General features: G+C 52.6%; 9 protein-coding genes across 9 annotated transcripts in view; 6 read left to right on the forward strand and 3 right to left on the reverse strand.

Moving 5' to 3' along the window:
- VTN77DRAFT_4971 (uncharacterized protein) overlaps positions 1-791 on the reverse strand; it is a gene marked incomplete at both ends in the record, with an annotated part of 2074 nt that extends 1283 nt beyond the window's left edge. Inside the window, 5 exons of the mRNA XM_069421089.1 lie at positions 35-64; positions 125-195; positions 245-312; positions 401-527; positions 608-791. Coding sequence (XP_069277346.1) covers positions 35-64; positions 125-195; positions 245-312; positions 401-527; positions 608-791 — 480 coding nt within the window. The remainder of the gene's footprint in view (positions 1-34; positions 65-124; positions 196-244; positions 313-400; positions 528-607) is intronic.
- Positions 792-1177: 386 nt separating this feature from the next.
- On the forward strand, positions 1178-3145 carry VTN77DRAFT_4972 (uncharacterized protein; the record flags this gene model as incomplete). Its single annotated transcript, XM_069421090.1, has 5 exons — positions 1178-1535; positions 1589-1846; positions 1912-1951; positions 2008-2723; positions 2793-3145. The coding sequence occupies 5 exons, from the start codon at positions 1178-1180 to the stop codon at positions 3143-3145; spliced, it is 1725 nt and encodes a 574-aa protein (XP_069277347.1).
- A 1607-nt stretch (positions 3146-4752) lies between these two features.
- VTN77DRAFT_4973 (uncharacterized protein) lies at positions 4753-5214 on the reverse strand (the record flags this gene model as incomplete). The annotated part of the gene is made up of 1 exon (XM_069421091.1): positions 4753-5214. The coding sequence occupies one exon, from the start codon at positions 5212-5214 to the stop codon at positions 4753-4755; it is 462 nt and encodes a 153-aa protein (XP_069277348.1).
- A 92-nt stretch (positions 5215-5306) lies between these two features.
- Positions 5307-6587, forward strand: VTN77DRAFT_4974 (uncharacterized protein; the record flags this gene model as incomplete). Its single annotated transcript, XM_069421092.1, has 1 exon — positions 5307-6587. The coding sequence occupies one exon, from the start codon at positions 5307-5309 to the stop codon at positions 6585-6587; it is 1281 nt and encodes a 426-aa protein (XP_069277349.1).
- Positions 6588-7374: 787 nt separating this feature from the next.
- On the forward strand, positions 7375-9792 carry VTN77DRAFT_4975 (uncharacterized protein; the record flags this gene model as incomplete). The annotated part of the gene is made up of 7 exons (XM_069421093.1): positions 7375-7445; positions 7505-7643; positions 7708-7784; positions 7844-7987; positions 8067-8404; positions 8454-9370; positions 9448-9792. The coding sequence occupies 7 exons, from the start codon at positions 7375-7377 to the stop codon at positions 9790-9792; spliced, it is 2031 nt and encodes a 676-aa protein (XP_069277350.1).
- Positions 9793-10536: 744 nt separating this feature from the next.
- On the forward strand, positions 10537-10964 carry VTN77DRAFT_4976 (uncharacterized protein; the record flags this gene model as incomplete). Its single annotated transcript, XM_069421094.1, has 2 exons — positions 10537-10627; positions 10690-10964. 2 exons carry the CDS (start codon positions 10537-10539, stop codon positions 10962-10964), a joined length of 366 nt encoding a protein of 121 aa, XP_069277351.1.
- Positions 10965-11024: 60 nt separating this feature from the next.
- On the forward strand, positions 11025-11467 carry VTN77DRAFT_4977 (uncharacterized protein; the record flags this gene model as incomplete). The annotated part of the gene is made up of 2 exons (XM_069421095.1): positions 11025-11397; positions 11454-11467. The coding sequence occupies 2 exons, from the start codon at positions 11025-11027 to the stop codon at positions 11465-11467; spliced, it is 387 nt and encodes a 128-aa protein (XP_069277352.1).
- Positions 11468-11495: 28 nt separating this feature from the next.
- VTN77DRAFT_4978 (uncharacterized protein) lies at positions 11496-12824 on the forward strand (the record flags this gene model as incomplete). Its single annotated transcript, XM_069421096.1, has 5 exons — positions 11496-11686; positions 11737-11952; positions 12005-12098; positions 12147-12450; positions 12529-12824. 5 exons carry the CDS (start codon positions 11496-11498, stop codon positions 12822-12824), a joined length of 1101 nt encoding a protein of 366 aa, XP_069277353.1.
- Positions 12825-14320: 1496 nt separating this feature from the next.
- VTN77DRAFT_4979 (uncharacterized protein) lies at positions 14321-15253 on the reverse strand (the record flags this gene model as incomplete). Its single annotated transcript, XM_069421097.1, has 1 exon — positions 14321-15253. One exon carries the CDS (start codon positions 15251-15253, stop codon positions 14321-14323), a length of 933 nt encoding a protein of 310 aa, XP_069277354.1.
- Between the last annotated feature and the right edge of the window lie 1155 nt (positions 15254-16408).

A 16408-nucleotide genomic window follows, 5' to 3' on the forward strand; every position in this document is an offset into this window, starting at 1 on the left:
GGTCGCGGAAGAGCTGGCCGCCTTTGTGGAAGACGCGGAATTGCTGGGGGAGGAAGACGCCGGCCTAGTATACAGCATACCAGTTAGCAGGCAAGTAGCTAGTGTCTGTCGAAGGGCTGCCTACCGACTGCACCAACGAGATGAGGGGAAGGTCATTCTCGAACCCGATTTCCATGATCCGGTTGACTTTGATGACTGAAATTACTCAGTAAACTGTCTCTACGCTTGGTTGGTTGCTTCCTACCGGTCATCTCATTCCAGGCACCGCCGCTCTGGGTGGGAATATGCGACATCAGCAGGCATGGCCGGCCACTAGACATTCGTCAGACAATGTCAGTCGACGGAAAGCCATTGGCAAGATTAAAGCCAGACTCAAGATATTTTGTAAATGTTTACTGACCTCACACTGCCAATCCCCGCAATGAGATTGGCGCAGGGCGTCGAATCGGGGTTCCCGAATCCTGCAAAACATCCGAGTTCAAGGAACGGCGAGTCTTGGTCTAGGAGGAGAGAAATCCTATCTCGGGCTGAAGCAGTTAGTTAGCATCAATTGGTTTCCCTATTTTCATTTTGTGTATTTTTTTTTAATTTATTTATTCTGACATACGCAGCAACTGCCCGCGCTCTTGATGTCGCGATAGAGAAGAATCCGTCCCCTCGGCAGACACATCCTTGAGCGACTTTTCGAACCGCTCCAGCACCGGAATCCAATTCTCTCGGTTGGCCACAAAGGCTGGTCCGCGCAGGTCAAGGTTGGACTGTTCGACGGGGAAGGGTTGGGAGGATGCCATTGTGAGGGATGCGACGTGCCCGCAGAAGATGCATACATGCGATAAGATAGACAGGATTAAGTTATTAACTATATTAACTATGGCCCAAGCTAATAGTCGTCATCCCGGAGCTAATACTTTTATTGCCGCCAGCAATCCCGCTTTCTGTCCCGAGATGCGAGGAGAGAAAGTGCCTGAGTGATTGACTTCGGACCGAATGCCGGGACGCCGCGGCCCATCATAGCCGTCCGAGCCCTAACTAACAAATGAAGTATAGTAAATTGCGGAGAAATCATCAACATGATAAATAAATGGAGTAGATGATTCCCTGTAGAAAATTAACCTGGTCGTCAATTTCCCTGTAGTTGATTGAATTTGAATGCACAATGGTATCGACCGGCACAACAATGTCGACAAGCGCAAATCTCTCGCTGGTACACGGCCCTACCCACCCTCCCCTCTGGACGAAGACCCTCGGACAAGTCATCGCAGAGCAAGCGCGGCAGTATGGCGACAAGGAGGCTGTCGTCGTGCCGTGGCAGGCTACCCGTCTGACATATCGCCAGCTCGCTGAGCGCAGCAAGCTGGTGGCCAAGGCGCTGCTGGATGTCGGGCTGCGCCATGGCCAGTGCGTCGGCATCATGGCGGGCAATTGCTACGAGTATATTGAGGTGTTTTTGGGTGGTGCGAGGATTGGATGTCCGGTCGTGGTGCTGAACACGACGTACTCGCCGGAGGAGTTCAAGTCGGCGGTTTCGCGGAGCTGTATGTCATACTTATTGACCAGTTTGTGTCCGGATTGACTGACTTTCTTGCAGCCTGCAGAGTCATCTTCGTCTCGCCGACCATCGGATCGCGCTCGCTCGCCGCACACATCGACACGCTGTCGTCCATTCCAGAGCTACAGCGCGTGGTTATCCTGGGAGAAGGGGAAACGCCAGGCCTGGCCAAGGAAACACAAACCTACAGCACATTTACGAATGGCGGGCACTCGGTGTTCTTAAATGATGCGTTTCTCCGTCGGGCAGAGAAACAAGTTCAGCCGTCGGACGTGCTGAATTTGCAGTTTACATCTGGTAGGAAACCCAAGGAAATGTCCATGTCCTTCCAATGTAATGCCCTGCTGACCAGATTATTATAGGCACCACCAGCCTACCCAAAGCGGCAATGTTAACACATATGTATGCCTTCTCCCAAGCTTCAACCTACAGGGATACGGCTGAACTGACTGCGATAGCAACCTGATCAACAACGGCCGATATGTCGGCCAAGCCATGCGACTAACCACCGACGACGTGATCTGCTGTCCGCCGCCGCTGTTCCACTGCTTCGGGCTCGTCATGGGCTTCCTCGCCTCGTTCACGCATGGCAGCACCATCATCTTCCCGTCCGCCCACTTCAACGCAAAACAGACGCTGGATGCCGTGGTGGCGGAGAAAGCGACAGCACTCCTGGGCGTGCCAACCATGTTCATTGCCGAGCTGGAGGTGATGGACACGGAGCCAGGCAAATACCAGATCAACACGCTGCGCACCGGCCTGGCTGCGGGCTCGCCTGTTCCAGCACCGCTCATGCACCAGCTGCGCGAGAAGATGCGCGTCCAGGGGATGCTGATCGCCTACGGCATGACCGAAACCAGCCCGGTGACCTTCATCACGTCACTGGACGATCCGCCAGAAAAGATGGCCAAAACGCTGGGCCGCGTCCTGCCGCACACGAGCGCGAAGGTGATCGACAAGCACGGCAACATCGTCCCCCGGGGACAGCGCGGCGAGATCTGCACGAGCGGGTTTGCCCTGCAGACGGGGTACTGGAAGGACGAGGAGAAGACGAAAGAGGCGATGCGGCGGGACGAGAATGGCACGCTGTGGATGCACACGGGCGACGAGGGCTTTATCGACGAGGAGGGCTACGGGCATATTACGGGGAGGATCAAGGATCTTATCATCAGGGGTGCGTACAGTACATTATATCACCTCATCTATCTCTCCCAGTAAAAGCAACTAACTAACTGAATTCCAGGCGGCGAGAACATCTCCCCCACCGAGATCGAAGAGCGACTAATCGCCCACCCCTCCATCAGCGAAGCCTGCGTCGTAGGCCTCGAAAACGAGCGCTACGGCGAGGTCGTCGGAGCCTTCCTGCGCCTCGCAGGGAATACAACCCGCAAGCTGACAGACGACGAGGTCCGCGCATGGGTGATGGAGGTGCTGGGCCGGACCAAGGCGCCGCAGTACATCTTCTGGATCGGCGATCAGGAGGTGGGCGCGGACCTGCCCAAGACGGGCAGTGGGAAGTATAAGAAGCATTTGATTCGGGGGATTGGGAATGAGTTGGTGCGGAAGTTGAAGAAGACGACGAGGGCGAAGCTGTAAAGAAAGTCTATCTGTTTGTCTGTCTTTCATTTATTTGCTTGGCTTTGCTTTTGTTAAGACGAGATAGATGAATCAATGTATAATTATTACAGTACAGGATAACTGAAGAATGGTTCGTCTACTTCTGGTGTGTATCCAGTACATCAACTACATTCATGCTCCTGTGACATTTGGCTATCCATCGACTTATCTGTTCACCAGCGCCAATAATATAATCAATATAATTTGCAGAAATCCTCATCCTACTGTCATCGCAGGAGAATCCACAATCTTTCCATCTCCATAAGAAATATAAGAATAATCAAGTAAAAAATTTTCTCTATTTTTTACTTGCGTTGCCTCATCCATAGGAGAACTGAACTTTTTAAATAATTCGATAATTGTTGAAATACTATAGCTTATTTATCCTTGTTTTTAAAAGAATTTGAATATTGTTATTGTTATCAAATAATAATCTTTCTACATCCTCCAGCGATGTATTTACATAAAGTTGATTTGGCTTTTTTTTTAAAAAAAAATAAATATCCTAAATTTATAAAAGAAGGTTTTAGGTTTGTTGAATCTATATAAATCCCTATATTGGATAAAAAAAAGGGTATATTTTATATATTTATTTCTATCAGATCGTTTAACGTAAAGACTAAATTTTTTTTGTCATATCTAAAAGTAAAAAAAAATTTCCAGAACCTTTATTACTTATTATTCTTCTTCTCCCATTTTATACAACTTTCTTTTTGCTCAGTCCAAGTCTCTGCACGCTGTCAATAGTCTACCGTCATTTTGACACTTTTTCATGTCTTATCCGTCACTAAGGCATCAATTCATCTATCTACTTTGCCTGACCATATTCCTCTTTTACAAACACTCGTGACTTCCCAGAAGCATACTCCGTACAACGGTACAGTATCCCTCGCCAAGGCAATTTCATTGTACTCCTTCCTCCCCCGGTCCGACCCGTTTTCCCTGCTGCCCTGCTCTGCTAATTGCCCCAGGTCCGGGGACTCGGGGTAGTAACACCGTGAATGCGGGCGGTGTCGTCTACCCCGCGGGGACATAGGTACTGTATGTACATACGGAGTACTCCGTGCCTGACTGAAGCTCTTACCTACGAAGCTAAGCTAGGGACCTGTTAGGAATTACCTAGGTAAATGTCCCGGATACGCAGTATGGAGTACAGATACGTTCCGCATGTGGATATTAGTCGTCGGTCCAGACGAGGTATCTACTTTTTAGGGTTCGCTGACGGCACGTGGAGGACCAGGGTAGCCCGCAGCCCGCAGCCCGCAGCCCGCAACCCGGACCGGATTTCCGTGGAGGCACGCGGGCCTATCCTCGGCTTCGGCTTCGGGCATGCCCATGCCCATGCCGATCTGATTGTCTATCTTCGAGGAAGACTGGGTATGTAGCACAAGGAGGAGAACATACTTGCCTGCATCGCGTTCATTCTATCTTTCATTATATCACTCCATTAATTATTTGATTGATTAACTACGTTGCGAGATCGCGTTAGGTAATTTCCAGCTTCCTTTACCTTCATCAGATAGATGGCTTCTTGAAGATATCCAAGTTCACCATTTCAACTACGTCATCCGAACTTCCAGCTCATGTCAGTCCGCATCGTTGAGGTCGGCCCTCGAGATGGCCTCCAGAACATCCGAAAGAACGTTCCCACCCCCGTCAAGCTGGAACTGATCCAGCGCCTCGAGCAGACCGGCTTGCAGATCATCGAACTGACATCCGTTGTCTCGCCCAAAGCCATTCCCCAGCTGGCAGACTGCCGCACCCTCCTCTCCAGTGAACCCGTCAAGAAGTTGTTGAAAGAAAAGACGCATCTCCGCCTGCCTGTACTCGTGCCCAACACCAAAGGCCTTGACATCGCCCTGCAGCACGGCGTCAAGGAGGTCGCCGTCTTCATCAGCGCCACCGAGGGCTTCAGCAAGGCCAACATCAACTGCACCGTCCAGCAAGGCATCGAGCGAGCAAAAGCCGTCGCAGCAAAAGCTAAGTCCGCGGGAGTCGCGGTCAGAGGGTAAGGCATCGTCCGTCCTATCCTTGCGGTCTACTGACATGGTTCAGTTATGTGTCATGCATCTTCGCCGATCCCTATGACGGCCCAACGCCGCCCGAAGCAGTGTACACCTGTGTGAAGGAACTACTAGACATGGGATGCTATGAAGTCAGCTTGGGAGACACACTAGGAGTTGGGACCCCAGCCCAGGTCCGCTCCCTGATCGCATACTTGGTAAGCAACGGCGTTCCGCTTAACCAACTGGCGGGCCACTTTCACGATACCTATGGCCAGGCGCTGGCGAACGCGTGGGAGGCATACAATTCCGGAATTCGCACGTTCGACAGCAGTGTTGGTGGCCTCGGCGGATGTCCCTTCGCTCCCGGAGCCAAGGGCAACGTGGCCACCGAGGATCTCGTCTACATGTTCCAGAATGCAGGCATTGATACCGGGGTCGATCTGTTGAAGCTGGTCGAGACGGGCCATTGGATCTCGCAACAGCTCGGGAAGACGAACGACAGTCGCGCTGGAACCGCCCTTGCCACGAAGCACTGTCGGCCGACTCGGGGAAACTCCGGTTCGGCCAGTCCCAAACTAGACTGGACTCTTGAACGAGATGCGGGCGACCTGCAGGTTTACCGCTCCGGCGTGAACCTGAAGGTAGTCCTGAACCGACCCAAGAACGGGAATGCACTGACCAGGAACATGATCTCCCAACTGACGGAGGTGTTCGAAAGCGCCAACGCGGATCCCACCATCAGCCGGATTGCCATCACGGCCAATGGGAAATTCTTCTGTACCGGAATGGACCTCGGAAAAGACAGCACATCGGTCGGTCAGGGCGGTTCCAAAAGCACAACCATGTTTGAACTGCTCACCAAGCTGTTGGAGGTCATTGACAACTCACCCAAGGTGACGATTGCCTGTGTGAGCGGGCCCACGTTTGGCGGCGGCATTGGATTGGCGTTCGCATGTGATATCCGCATCAGCGTCAAGAGCGCAGCCTTCACGTTGAGCGAAGTCAAGCTGGGTCTGTGTCCCGCCACCATCTCCAAGTACGTTGCCCGGGAATGGGGGACGGCTTTCACGCGCGAAGCCATGCTCTCAGCGCGCCCCGTGGCGGCGACGGAACTGAAGTCACTGGGGGCCATTGCGGAGGTTGCCGACGACCAGGAGCGGCTTCAGGGCCTGCTGGACAGTCTCCTGACACGGCTCCGGGGGTCGTCGCCGGGAGGATCGCGCATGGCGAAGGAGTTGGTCCGATTGAGCTGGGCGCATGCCGGTGGAGAACAGCAGGCGGCCGGCATCCAGGCGCTGTTCGACGAGATGATGCGGCCCGATTCGGAAGGCGCGTACGGCGTGAAGCAGTTCCAGCAGCGACGACCCGTCGACTGGGATTCCTTCCTTATCAACAAAACCAAAGCAAAGCTGTAGCAGCAGATTCCAGGAATCCTGACGCGTCAGGACTTCCTGTTCGACCCAGTGTCAACTTCAACTTCCAGCGGGTCTGGGTCCACCCGCTAAACATGGGCCCTGGCGCCTGCCAACCCGATGGTCAGTGTTCGCTTATGATACCGCATCCGGTTGGCGGGATTGCGCTCACCCACATACGGAATTAAGTAATTCCGTGGATCGCACAAACATCCTCACACACGAACACCTGAGCAGTAGCTACTCATTTGTGTTCGACCTAGGTACTTTCAATTGTTGACAATTGTGTATGTAGAATAGATGAGAAATGAAACTGCCGATAATTGCTTCGTTGGTGAGACGCATTGCGTATCCACTAGCCGGAATCATTGCCGAATCATTGGCTGCTCGCTCACCGTCCAGGGGCTGGATACGGCGTTGCAGAGCACTAAGAACAGCATCCAATGGCCATGTGCATAATGTCCCCAGCCCACTTCTTGGGAATGTCTTAACTGGGTCGGGAGGCGCCGGGCCTGCGCCCCCCACGGGGTCGGGTTCTTTTCCAAGGTTTATTGAATTGATTCTTAAATTCCATAGGGGTTGGCCGCGAACAAACTCCAGCAGCCCGATACCCCGCACAAACCCGATCTCGTCACGGGATCAAACGTGATCGCACGACCAACGTCACGTCTAGTCGCCTCTCGATCTCGACCTCATCTCGTCGACTCGACAGACGAAGACACTGATGTGATGACGCCGTGTGAACTCGCCCATTGTCGACGTGCGATCCCGTCTGCTGCCAGACACCGTGATGGACGCTGAGCAGCGGTCCGCCCCGACAGAGCGCATTAAGCGCATCCGCCAGGCGTGCACCAACTGCCGGTACGCCAGCAGTCTGCTGCCACGGTCTGATGTTATACAGCTGACTGAGTCTCGTACAGCCAGAAGAAGACCAAATGTTCGGGAGAACGCCCGACATGCAGTCACTGCCAACGAAACAATCGCCCTTGCCATTACGAGCCGTATTCGGCCACCGTCGGCGACCACCACTCGATGTCGTTTGTATCCAGTTTCAACAACGTGCGTCATCTGCTGCGACGAACCATGTGATATTGATACTGACGACGATACCGATATCCTCTAGTCGGAGCTGTTGCAACGATTACGCACAATCGAGTCGAAATTGGCAGAACTCAGCGGCCAGGCGCCGCAGGAGACAAGGTCCGTTCCTCCTGAAAATTCTTGCACCGCGTTGGAGTGCTTATCAGACTTGTTGATAGGGGTGTGGCGATCGAGTCGTCGGCTAGCCCTGAAGAAACATCGCCGTCGCATAATTTCACGGCCACTCCTTCTGCGGGTTCGAAACGGGTCCGACGTGCGACCCTGTCGGATTTGGAGGATTCTAGGGAAGACCCGAATGTCGTGTATGCTATAACGACCCTCCATTACCTCGTTGTCTTCTTTCGCTGCGTCTCGTCAATCCGCATCTAACTCGACGCTCAGATCATACAAAACACTCCCTCCGCAACCAGTCCTGAATTCTCTTGTCGACACCTACTTTCTTCATGCCCATAACCAGCCATACTCATACTTTCAAGAAGCGTCCTTCCGATACAAGCTGGAGAAAGGCTTGTTACCTAAATGCCTAGTCCTGGCCGTGCTCGCCTTGGCTCTTCGATGGTCAGACCACGAATATTATCAAGGACGAGTGCATGAAGCGGCAGCGGCATATGCCCGAGAGGCCTGGCTCTCGGTTCTTCAAGACCACCTCACGGTGGAAGACATTCCGAATCTGCATCTGGCACAAACGACCAATTTACTGGCGATTGTGGATTTTACCGGTATGATTACTCGTTTTCCTCATCAATGGCATCGCTAATTCGAATTCAGCCGGGCGGATCAGCTCCGGATGGTTGAAGATCGGTCTCGCCGTCCGGATTTCCCAAGATCTACATCTGATGAAGGAGCCCAGCGAATGGCTCTCCTACGTGGAGCAAGAAGAGCGGAGACGAGTCTTTTGGTCGGTCTATCTGCTGGACAAGCTTGTCTCGTGTGGGAGGGCCCGTCCGCCAGCGCTTTCAGACGAAGATTGCCACGTACAGTTGCCATGCGATGAGCACACCTTTCGAGAGGGAGGCCGGGAGAAGACGCCGACGCTCAGTCAGCTGCTCAACTGGAATGCCGATGTTCGCAGCATTCCGGGCAACTTTACGCTTACCATCCTGGCGGCGTCCATTCTGGGTCGCTGCGCCCGGTACGTCCTCCACGAACGCAACGTCGACGAGATCCCGCCGTGGGACTCGCGATCCGAATTTGCGTCCATCAACTCGTCGCTTCTGCTAGTCGAGTCGTATTCTCAGATTGGCTCACGGTCCATCAGCGAGATGATCAGCGAGAATCTGACCCCGGAGGGCAACATTGACCACCAGAGCGTAGGCCATCTGATCTTTGCCCATACGGTCTTCCACCTGTGCCATTGCCTGCTCAACCATCCATTCCTTCTCCGATTGCGTCTGCGACGACTCGGCTCGAAGACTCCGGGCAGTTTCTCGTCGCGTGCCTTCCAGGTCGGCTGTGAACATGCTACGAAACTAACGAATCTGCTGGAGGAGGCGATTCATTCTGGCTGCCACGTTGAGGCGTCATTTTATGCTTATGCTACGACCATCGCGGGGGGAGTTCACTCGTTGAACTTCCACTCGGAACGTTCCAGAGGTGGACATGGCTCCGGTATCTTGAAACACTTCCAGCAGAGTCTCAACATCCTAGAGAAAATGTCTGGGATGTGGAATCATGCTTCGAATATGGTATGTACCTGTGTCCTTCCTCCTCTTGTTCCCCTACGTGTCTTTTTTCTTTTCCATCTATTCTTACCTCTTTGCAGATGCTTCGACTGCGGGATTTCCATTCCCAAGGCTACAAATTCGCCCGTCTGCTGGACCCATATTATATCGTCCATGACCTGGATCCCACCACAGAGGAGATTCTCTGGTCGATGGTGGACTACGGCACCATGTCGGACGTCAAGATGAAGCTGGCCATGACCGGTTCCTCCATTCCGGACACTCCATTCGCGCCGTCATTGGGCGTGAATTTTGGATTTGCTAGTGAGACGCCTTCGAGTATGATGGCGCCCGAGAACGACATTTTTCAGACGATGATGTCCGGGGTAGGCCTTCACGAGGTCGACTATCTGATGGACATGACATCGAACGGGAAGTCACTTTGAAGTTTCTCTGGCTTGAGGAAGCTGAAACTTTGCTATTTCGCTCTGGCATGGCATTCATTGCATTGCCACTTTGTACTAAAGAGCAAGTTTCGGTCCGCGCTTCCGGACCGATGTAGTTGTACACACAGTACATCGTGTGCATCGATTGCAAAAACAGCACGTCTGCCTCCCTCGGTTCTGAAGTTTGTTTCCTTCAGAGAGAAATCTGATTGATTTCCTGGGGTTCGAACCAGTGGAGAACATGCAGGGCGGGGCGGAATGAAACGAAACGAAACAAACGAAAAAAAAAACAAAAAAGACATGCGTAACGGTATGGCGGTGGAGTATCTGGAGTGCCTGTCTCTTTCTCTTTCTTACGGGAAAGCGCGCAAAACAATGTTGGCGGGTGTCATTCTGGCGATCTATATAATCTGGTGGTATGTCATATGTATGTCCCTAACTAAATAATTCTTTAGATTGTAGTTTCTTCTCTCTTGAGGATATGACTGTGGTAATGGTCTACGTGCTGCTGACAATTAAGCATTATTCTGTGGAAATTCATTGATAGGAGTTCTCTCCGGATTCCCCACGATATATCCAAGCGGATGGGTCCGCCGGCGGGAATGCACTATTAGTACCACGGAAATCAACACCTCAACCAGAGTACTGTACACTGGCTTGACCACAGTAATGGACCCCTCGTAGCAGCATCATAAGCTTCCTCTTCTGTCGATCTGATCTGAGAATGTCGATTGCCGAAAGTGTATGCTTTTCTCTTTCGACTTCAACGAAAATAACCCGGATGAAGACATCCAGGCCAGCGACACATATTGCCTATTCCGGCATGACTCGACCGGTGCGTGCCTGTATGCCTGCAGGATCGTCGGACTCCGACTAATTCAAAGTCCCAAACTTCAGATCCCCATTCGAGTCGCCGCCGCGACCTAAGTTCACTTACCACTCCACTTCCTCTGCGCGGACCGCGGGGGACGGACCGGGTGCCTGCAGCGCAGCGGGCAACTCGTCCTGTACAAGGGCAATCTGCTACCTGTTTCCCTGCATCTCGGATAGGGTTCACGGTTCCTGGGGGAACGTTCAAGAGGCCGGGGACGAGAGACCGTGCTCGGGAGTTGTATAAGATCGAGATGTCGCCCGGGGACCCCGTGGGGATTCATCGTCATCATCATCATTAACTCCTTCGCCAGCCAGATCAGACCAGACGAGACGTTTTCTTCCCTCCTGATCAATTCCTCATGTTATACAAAGAAAGAGAGAGATACTGCGATCAACAGACACCATGGCTATCCGACCTGCCGTCAACGGAGACGCCAAAAACGCTCCCCTCGACTTCAAGGACGGCTTCATCCAGATCATCAACGGGAAGAGCGCCCCGACGGCCAAGACTCGCCACGGCCTCAACCCGGTCAACCTGCAGCCCAAGGCCGAGGTGCCCGTGGCCACGAGGAGGACGTGGACGCCGCAGTGAAAGCAGCCAAGGAGGCCTTCAAGACGTGGTCCAAGGTGCCGTACGAGGAGCGCAAGAAGGCCGTTCTCGCCTTTGCGGATGCGGTGGACCAGCTGCTGACGGAGTTCCGCGACCTGCTCATCTCGGAGCAGGGCAAGCCGGTGGGTGATCATCTCTACTAGGGATTGTACTCGTGCAAGTCTACTAATGCCAGCAGATTCCTCAAGCTGATGCCGAGACCGACTGCGCTATTGAGTGGATGCGCGGCATGGCCACCATCAAGCTACCGGAGGACCTGATCGAGGAGAACGAGCATCGCACGGTCATCACGCGCTACACGCCCATTGGCGTTGTTGCGGCTATCATCCCGTGGAACTTCCCTCTGTTGCTTGCCACGGGTAAGATTGCTCCAGCTTTGCTGACCGGAAACGTCATTATCGTGAAGCCTTCGTAAGTGCATCGCCCTAAGCCATCCATGACAGTTGACTGACGGCATCCAGCCCATTCACCCCCTACTGCGGTCTGAAGCTCGTCGAACTGGCGCAGCGATTCTTCCCGCCCGGTGTTGTCCAGTCCCTCAGCGGAGACGACAACCTGGGCCCATGGCTGACCAGCCACCCTGGCATCGACAAGATCAGTTTTACTGGGTCTACCACGACCGGCAAACTGGTGTTGCAGAGTGCTAGCAAGACTCTGAAGAGAGTTACCCTGGAACTGTAAGATCAGCCAGGACAGTGAAGAGGATGAAGATGTGCTAATAATGTACAGCGGTGGCAACGACCCTGCCATTGTCTTCCCCGACGTCAACGTTGACAAGGTCGCAGAGAAGGTGGCCTTCTTTGCATTCCTGAACTCAGGCCAGGTATGTATCTTCCCTACAACAGCCTCCCGCGGAAGCTAATTCTATCAGATCTGCCTCAACCTCAAACGCATCTACGTCCACGAGAGCATCTACGAGGAGTTCAAGGAATGCCTCGTCAAGCACGTCAAGTCCTACACGCTCGGCGACGGCTCCCAGCCGGGCATCAGCCACGGCCCGCTGCAGAACTCGATGCAGTACGATCGCGTCAAGACCTTCTTCAACGACATCAAGACCCAGAGCTGGAAGGTCGCCTGCGGCGGCGAGATCGAGCTGTCGCCGGGCTACTTCATCATGCTGACCGTCATTGACCGGCCTCCGGAGGACTCGCGCATTGTCGTGGAGGAGCCGTTTGGTATGCACCCTACCCCCATGGACAAGCACCTTGTCTGCCTACAGACCGGACCGGACTCTAACTAGTCTACTTCTGCAGGCCCCATCGTCCCCCTCCTCTCCTGGAGCACAGAAGAGGAAGTGATCGAGCGCGCCAACAACAAGAACATGGGTCTGGACGCGTCCGTGTGGACCAAGGACCTGAGCAAGGCGTCCCGCGTGGCACGGCAGCTGCAGGCGGGCAACGTCTGGATCAACACGCACTTTGACTTGTCGCCCATTGCGCCGTTCGGGGGGCACAAGGAGAGTGGTATCGGCACCGAGTGGGGTGCCAATGGTCTGAAGGGGTTCTGTAATGTGCAGACTTTGTTCTTGAATAAGAAGATTGTTTCTTGAGTTGGTTTACATGATTGGTTGGTTTGGTTGATCTGATGGATATGACTCGGACCGATGATATCTTGATACGCAGTATACTGTGATGCAATGCGATGCGATGCGATGTGATTGATTGATTGAGCTCTTTTCTTGTTTATTATGCAGCAGGCAGTATATATCCTATCAGTATAGCAGTATATATATGATATTTTATATCTCCAGAACAGAGAAAACTTGTTCCATTATTCATTTATTTCCATATTCATACACAGTCATTTCTAGTCTATTTTTTTCTCTATCCCTTTTTTTTTTCAAAAAAAAAATTAGAAACCCTAAAATGGAAGAATTATCATTACATTCCCTACCGAAATGTACCTGCAGGATGAAGTTCAATCGGAATAGATAGATAGTCTTATCAGTTTCCTAGGCTAGGTACCATGTCCGGTAGCTTGACTTATTTCCTCGACTCCTTTTTTTTTTCTTTTTCCTTTTATCAGATAGAAAACATCTTATCTGCAAGAGTCTAGAAAAAGAATATTATCAATTATCAATTCCCTTCTTTTCATCGTCTACGGAGTAGATACACACCAGATGATATTTTATCCCACCTTTAAATGTCCCAATTATTAATATCTACAAACGCGGAACAACCCCGGAAGGGAATAAAGTGATGGGTCAAATCTCCACAGTCTACGCCACACTATAACTACTCCGTACGGAGTATAAGTTTATGGAGAACGGAGTACGGAGTACTCTGTACTACGTACGGAGTATGGAGCTAGGTACCTACCTACCTGCCTATCTTAACTTAGCCTAGGAAGGTAAAAGGCCAATCAATCGCCAATGAAAGAAATGACCAATGAAAGACGATTAATTTATCATATCGGCATCGTTGCACGTTGTTCTCAGTAGGAATTGTGTATGCATTTCCGGACCGAGTCCGGACCGGATTTCTCCACTTCCACTCTACGGAGTACGCACGCGGCACTCTCCACTGACTCGCTCGTGGCCTTGAGCTCTTCTCACTGGTCCCAATCTCACCGGTACCATGCATTCGGAGTCAGGCGAAGGAGACGATCAGACCAACTAATGAATACTTGGCAAGCTAGGGATGGAGTTAAATATGTATATCGTGTACCATACTTGTGTCATGATGGTATATTAATAGATTAATAAACAAAAGGGAATTGGCTTTTGATCAAGGAAGTACTCATCATTCCTTCTCCTTTTATTTGTTTCATTGCGACTGACTGCTGTGTATATCAACAAGAAATATCTCCCTGGCTATATACTACCCTATGTATTTGTTTAGATTTCTTCACAAGAAACTTGCAATCTCTGTCTCTATTGAGCTACCGTGACATCGTGACGCCTCAAACAGTCCGTTTATTACATAAACCCATGCTCTTGAAGTGTCCATGCCATGTTTCCCCCTTGTTAGCCTAACGTCGAAGACAATGAAAACGACCTATCTATCGAAGTTTGTAACTCAAACAGTCATTCATCGAGATTCATGTCTATAGATTACATGTATTTTCCCTAATAGCATCCAGCAAGACGCTCGCCACATCGTCCGCCAGACAATCCTGCTGAAACCGCGGAAGGATCTCGTTCCGCAGGACGGCTCCCACCCTCCGTCGTTGGCACCGGCGATCATCTTCTTCGCAGCCGGTGGTTATCGAGGCCACGAATCCCCGCAGGATAATCAGCACGTCTGTCGTCGACAGCGTCCGGATCAGCCCCCGCTGCTGCAGGTCCTGGACGATTGCTAGGAGTTGGTCGGTTGCCGAGAAGATTGTGTGCCGCACAAACGGGTCCGGATGTGCGCGGTGGAGGATGATGGAGAATGAGAGATAGAGCGCCTGGAGCAGGGCTCGGTGGGAATATAATGTCTCTTCTTCTTGACTAGCTGCCACTGGCATCGTCGGGTACTGAGCGGATGGAGGCAGAGCTCCATGCCAGTCTTCCAGCAAGCGGATGTATTGTCTCGCAGTCGATGCGTCTAGCGCCGGCTCTCCTGGACCAAGCCCTGGCGGCCTGTGCTGATGAAGCAAAGACGCCTTCTGCGAGGAAAGGCACTGACGGATAAAGACTGCCAGCTTGGCCTTCTCGACAAAGACAATCGCCATCTGCTTTCGTCTTCCGGATGGAAGAATCTCTGCTGACGCTGACCCGCTGGAGTCGAGATCGAAGTCATCGATCGTCGGCTGCCGGACACTGTGCTCTTGGTCCTCGATCAAGGGCACCTTCTGGAACGCTAGCGCCAGAAGGGTGTCTCTCATGTAGAGCGTCCACCACAGAATCCGTTGGTGCCGTCGACTATCGCCCGGATCGCGACGCAGGCCTAGCCGATGCGCTACCGACACAGCTACCCCCATCCAGTACCACGGATCTTTGTGATGATACAGGCTGTTATGCTGGTAAGTCATCATGAGCAGCGACTGCACCATCACAGTCGGGTCTTGGTCATAGTCAAAGTCATAAAGTAGCTGTCTGTGTCAGCGGCAGTACATATATGCGGGATGCCGGAATTCCGTTATTACCTTCACCCGGTTAAAGAACTCAGCCTGGGCCGCCCGCCGCGAGCGATATCCCGCATCCCGCAGATGCTGCTCCTTGATCGTCGTCACGGCCACGAACATGACCGCCTGGAACAGCAGAAGACTGGCTTTCCGCCCGGAGCAACCTCGCGCAACCGTCTGCAGAAACTCCGAGAGTTCCCGCGTGGGCATGTCCGGGTAGACATCGCAGATGAACGCTTTCAGCAGCTCCTGGCGGAGCCGTCCGGACGGGACGAAAAACGCCCCTTTACGCTGCAGGTACTCGAGATCCTTCCGGTCGAGGTTCGATTGCGGCCTCGACAGATACGCCGGCAGGAAGGTCATGGGCGGTGTCGACAAAGACAGAGAGATGCCCAGGAACTCTTCAATCGTCCGCGTCATGTGGTCCAGCGGGAGGGAGGCCGGCACGGCGGAATGGCCCATCATGCGATATTGCTGGTCCATGGACAGCGAATATGGGATAGGTGTTCTGTCTGCAGCCGGTTAGCTCTCAAGATCTTCTTTTATCATCAGCATCAGGAATAGCACCCACCCTGTTGATTGGTTTCTTCCTGATCACTCCCACCTTGGTGAACTTTGCCGTTGACATGCAGCGGGCTCGACCGGCTCGAACGCGGTTTCTCACATTGCGTCCTGTATTTGGATTATTACTCGCTGTCTGTGGTTAAGCTGTTGACAAATTCAGTCTCACCTTTTTCCGGGGGGTAGCACACAGCAGGTGTTGAACCTGCAGCAGTTGGTACATGGGCGGCTCTCCAGTGTTGTCTCCGCGGCATCACACCAGACCTTGCGGATTCCGCAGGACTTGCAGGCTTTCGACGCGCGTTTTCGCGTTTTGCCTGTGGCAGCATGCTTTGGGCTGCCGTCCGCCCCGGTGGAGAGAGGAGGGGATGTCATGGCGTCGAGATGGGATGGTACGGAGACTAGCGGAGTGTTCTACATGTATTCTCACTGAACATGAATATTGCCTCATACAGGAACACTAGTATCGCACTATACTCTAGCTACCGCCGAAGCATCCCTGCATACCATACAGCTGGTGCC

Source organism: Rasamsonia byssochlamydoides (assembly GCF_041956645.1).
Source record: "Rasamsonia byssochlamydoides strain NRRL 3658 unplaced genomic scaffold VTN77scaffold_35, whole genome shotgun sequence".
NCBI classification, from domain to species: domain Eukaryota; kingdom Fungi; phylum Ascomycota; class Eurotiomycetes; order Eurotiales; family Trichocomaceae; genus Rasamsonia; species Rasamsonia byssochlamydoides.